Source organism: Mastomys coucha, unplaced genomic scaffold (genome assembly GCF_008632895.1).
Source record: "Mastomys coucha isolate ucsf_1 unplaced genomic scaffold, UCSF_Mcou_1 pScaffold5, whole genome shotgun sequence".
Classification (NCBI taxonomy): domain Eukaryota; kingdom Metazoa; phylum Chordata; class Mammalia; order Rodentia; family Muridae; genus Mastomys; species Mastomys coucha.
The window spans coordinates 97194004-97198473 of NW_022196911.1; the positions used below are offsets into that span (position 1 = coordinate 97194004).

The 4470-nt window shown below is 49.5% G+C and overlaps 1 protein-coding gene across 1 annotated transcript in view; it reads left to right on the plus strand.

Annotated features, from left to right (window-relative positions):
• Positions 1 to 6: 6 nt before the first annotated feature.
• The window catches only part of Tubg1 (tubulin gamma 1), a 6308-nt gene continuing 1844 nt past the window's right edge, over positions 7 to 4470 (plus strand). The window contains exons 1-7 of the mRNA XM_031354069.1: positions 7 to 350; positions 655 to 767; positions 967 to 1134; positions 2838 to 2906; positions 3611 to 3690; positions 4049 to 4175; positions 4374 to 4464. Coding sequence (XP_031209929.1) covers positions 302 to 350; positions 655 to 767; positions 967 to 1134; positions 2838 to 2906; positions 3611 to 3690; positions 4049 to 4175; positions 4374 to 4464 — 697 coding nt within the window. The 5' untranslated portion in view covers positions 7 to 301. The remainder of the gene's footprint in view (positions 351 to 654; positions 768 to 966; positions 1135 to 2837; positions 2907 to 3610; positions 3691 to 4048; positions 4176 to 4373; positions 4465 to 4470) is intronic.

Below are 4470 nucleotides of genomic sequence, written 5' to 3' on the forward strand. Positions count from 1 at the left end.
AGGCTGGTTCCTCCCACGCGCGCATGCGCATAAGCTCCTGGGCGACTTCACCAGTCGGAAGAGAACGCCGCGACCAAATACGTTCCAGGCGCTGAGCGCGCTCCGGAGCCGCGCACGCGCAACCTGCACGGCTGAAGCCCAATGAAGGAGGAAATTCCATCTGCAGAGCTTAGCTCCTATTGGAGCGGAGAAAGATCAGGGGTGGAGCGCCTTACCCGGCGCCTGCGTCTTGCGGGCGAGCGCGCTAGCGGTCGGCGGCGTTGCTGGCGGGAGAGACTGCAACGCCGATGTCTGAGGAGAGATGCCGAGAGAAATCATCACCCTACAGTTGGGCCAGTGCGGCAATCAGAGTGAGCGAATCTCCAGACCCTCTGCCTTCAGGTTCCTTAGGTGGAATAGGCCCTCGCAATAAGGTCATAGATTCGGTCGGTCCTCAGAATCCTAGTTCTCCCCCACAAAGGCGATCCCCAACCCTGTGCCCAACTGCCTAAAGCCAATGGATCTTCCCCTGTCCGGTCGCTGGCCTAGACACTAGGGAGTCCCAAGGCTAATCTAAAACCCTAGACCCAGGCATTCAATCCCCCACTGGCTATTTGGAACCTACCCAGACCCACGTATCATTTTTCTCCTCCTCCTCCCGCCTCCCTCTCTTAGTTGGGTTCGAGTTCTGGAAACAGCTTTGTGCTGAGCATGGCATCAGTCCCGAGGGCATCGTAGAGGAGTTCGCCACCGAGGGCACTGACCGAAAGGACGTCTTTTTCTACCAGGTGCTCTCCCACCCCCAGTGACTTGACCAGGATCCTGGGGACCTGAAGGGACTGGCAGCTACCTGGTGCTGGGAAACTCACTGGTCAGATGGGAACCGAAGAGCTGTCTTGAGGGAGGGCCTGCAGGAACCAGAGTTGGGAGGATAGAGGACTTGAGCCGTCCTAGCTCATTGGGCCCACCCTGGCTTCCTTTTGACAGGCAGATGATGAGCATTACATCCCTCGGGCTGTGCTGCTGGACCTGGAGCCCCGGGTGATCCATTCCATCCTCAACTCCTCCTATGCCAAGCTCTACAACCCAGAGAACATCTACCTGTCTGAGCATGGAGGAGGAGCTGGCAACAACTGGGCCAGCGGATTCTCCCAGGTCATTTGCTGTTCCCCTGCAGGGCACTCAACTCCTTGGGTGGGCACAGGCCCTGTGATTTTCTACAGATGAAACTAGGTCAGAGACGTATGCGTGCTGAGCGAGACAGCCATGGCTCCAGGAGCTAACTAGAATGCTAAAAACCCATTCTAGCTAATGCTTTGTTGCAGGCCATTGAAATACTTGACGTTACCTTTGTAAACCTGACTAACCCTAGAAGTAGGTACTATGGGCTTATGATATTTTATCTACTTTTTCAGACTCAAAACAAAACTCTGGAACCAAATATATTTCAAACTTCACTTAGCAAAACCAAAGCTCAGTGGAGAAGGCTATGTTGATGTTTTTCGTCACCTCATTGTCATCACTCAGACCTCTCACTGAGGAAATATTACCGTGTCTGATAACACGACTCTGACCTGCACAGTTATATTAGTTATTGTTTATTTTGCAGGTTCTAGGAATGTGTTAAACATCTCATACTAGGCAAACTTAGGCTGCTGAGCTATCCATCACATCCCTAGCCTTGATGTGATCTTTTTGTTAAATGTGAATATTTATTTATTTCTCTGTGTAGCTCTGGCTATCCTGGAATTCACTGTGTAGACCAGGCTAGCCTCAAACACACAGAGATCTGCCTTCCTCTGCTTCCCAAGTGCTGGGATTAAAGGTGTGCACCACTACTTCCCAGCTAATATACAATTTGTTTGTATACATAAAACTACCTTTCAGAACCTGAAGAATTTTGTTTTCTAAAAATATATGGCCAGGCGTGGTGGTGCACGCCTTTAACCCCAGCACTTGGGAGGCAGAGGCAGACAGATTTCTGAATTCGAGGTCAGCCTGGTCTACAGAGTGAGTTCCAGGACAGCCAGGGCTATACAGAGAAACCCTGCCTCGAAAAACCAAAAAAATAAATAAATAAATAAACAAACAAACAAATAATAATAAAATCTGTCCCTGTGAATATTAAATAGTGGAGTGTGAACCTGTGTTTCACCTTCAGTGAGAAAACAGATAAATCTTCCTGAAGTCACATGACTAAGTGGGCATGAGCTACAGTGGTAGAGGTGGCTGAGCATGTAGCTCAGTTGGTAGAATACTGGTCTATTATGTATGAAGCCCTGGCTTCAGTCCTTAACACTGCATAAAACTGGGCAGAGTAGTACATGCTGGAGGTGGACGCAGGAGAATCAAGATGTCAAGGTTATCCTCAAGCTAAATAGAGAATTTGATGCCAGCCTTGGCTACATGAAATGCTGTCTCAAAAAAGAAAAGAAAATATAGAGCCCTTTCTAGCATAAGCAAGTTCCTGGGCTCCAGTGATTCAAAACTCTATGTGAACAGATCATCTTGGTTGGGTTGTAAAGTACTTGCTGGTGACCAATGTTGTACCTCTCAGTGCAAAGCAAGGCAGCTGTGATGCATATAAGAATCAAGGGTGCAGGGCTAGAGAGGTGGCTCAGTGGTTAAGAGCACAGAGGTTTGGAGTTCAATTCCCAGCAACCACATGGTTGCTCACAATCATCTGTACTGGGATCCAACACCCTCTTCCGAGTGATGCTGTCTTCTGTCATGCGGGCATACATAGAGAGTGCTCCTGTGTGTGTGTGTGTGTGTGTGTGTCTATCAAGGGTGGCTGCTCTAAGGTCAGTTCCTATCCCATGCTCTGTCCCACCTCTCCCTTCTCCACATCTGTCCAGGGAGAAAAAATCCATGAGGACATTTTTGACATCATAGACCGGGAGGCAGACGGCAGTGACAGTCTAGAGGTGAGTGTCCCAGGAATGTCAGTGGAGCTGGACATGTGGAGACTTGGCAATACCATTTAGAAATTCCTGTTGGGGCATTGAGATGGCTGGGCAGGTAAAGATGCTTGTGTTTGTGCTTGACAACCTGAGTTTGAGCCGTAAGACCCGTGATAGAGAGAACTGACTCCCAACGGTCGTGCTCCAACTCTGCACGTGTACACACACATGCACAAACACACACACACACACTAATGATAATAATTTTTTTAAAGCTGCCTGTTAGGTTCAAGACCAACTCATTTATCCCTTGCCTTGGACAGAAGCCACTGAGTCTTAGTGAAGAGAGGGCAGTCTCCTAGGCAATGAGGGGACTTGGGAAGACAAGAGTCCAAGACATTGTGGGATGTGTCTAGTTGGATGTTAGGGCTAGAGAGATGGCTGTTGTGGTTAAGAGCACTTCTTGCTCTTCCAAAGCATCTGGGTTTGGTTCCCAGCACGGTGGTTCATAGTCATCTATAACTCCAGTTCCGGGAGATCTGATACCCGCTTCTAACCTGCATCAGGCATACACGTGTATGCGTGTGTGTGTGTGTGTGTGTGTGTGTGTGTGTGTGTGTGCATAATCAAACATGTAGGCAGGCATGTAAAATAAAAATAAGCTTAAACTTTTTAAACTAAATCCTGTCACTAGACACCGAAACGCTTACAGCCCCTTCCTTATGCAGGGATTTGTACTGTGTCACTCCATTGCTGGGGGAACAGGCTCTGGCTTGGGCTCCTACCTCTTGGAACGGCTAAATGACAGGTAAGCTTGTGTTTGAGGGACTAGGTGAAGAGGGTCCTTTCTCTGTCCCCTGAGGCTCTTGGGGCCCAGCAGACACAGCTCCCTGTGTGCAGTAGCCCTCCACTCCCTCCGACTGGGAGGAAACTGAAGGTGCAAGGGAGAAGCCCAATAATAGTTGCAGAGCTCAGAGCCCAGCTTGTAGGCCCTGCTTTGAATGGCCAAGGAATGTTTCCAGCTTGGGAACCTACGATTTTACAGTGTCTCCTCCCTCGTCCTTTTAGGGTAACTACGCCTGCCTGTTCTACTGCTTTTGTCCCGACTCTACTTTTGATGTTCACCAAATCTCTAATCTGTTGCCCTCTTCTCCCAACCCCACCAGGTACCCCAAAAAACTAGTGCAAACATACTCCGTGTTCCCCAACCAGGACGAGATGAGTGACGTGGTGGTCCAGCCCTACAACTCCCTCCTCACGTTAAAGAGGCTGACCCAGAATGCAGACTGCGTGGTGAGGCCTGGATTCTTGTTCCTGCTCCCATCTCATCCCCCTGTCTGTTCATCTTCACATTGAGCTCTCTTGTGCCATAAGCTTGAGAAAGGTCCTTTGGAGTGAACATTTCTGACCATTAGGATCAAGGCGAGACTCAGGCCGAGCTCCCGATGTTCTTGTCTTCATAATTCTTCAACGCATTGCTATCCCTTCTAGGTGGTGCTGGACAATACAGCCCTGAACCTGATCGCCACAGACCGCCTGCACATCCAGAACCCATCCTTCTCCCAGATCAACCAGCTAGTGAGTCCCC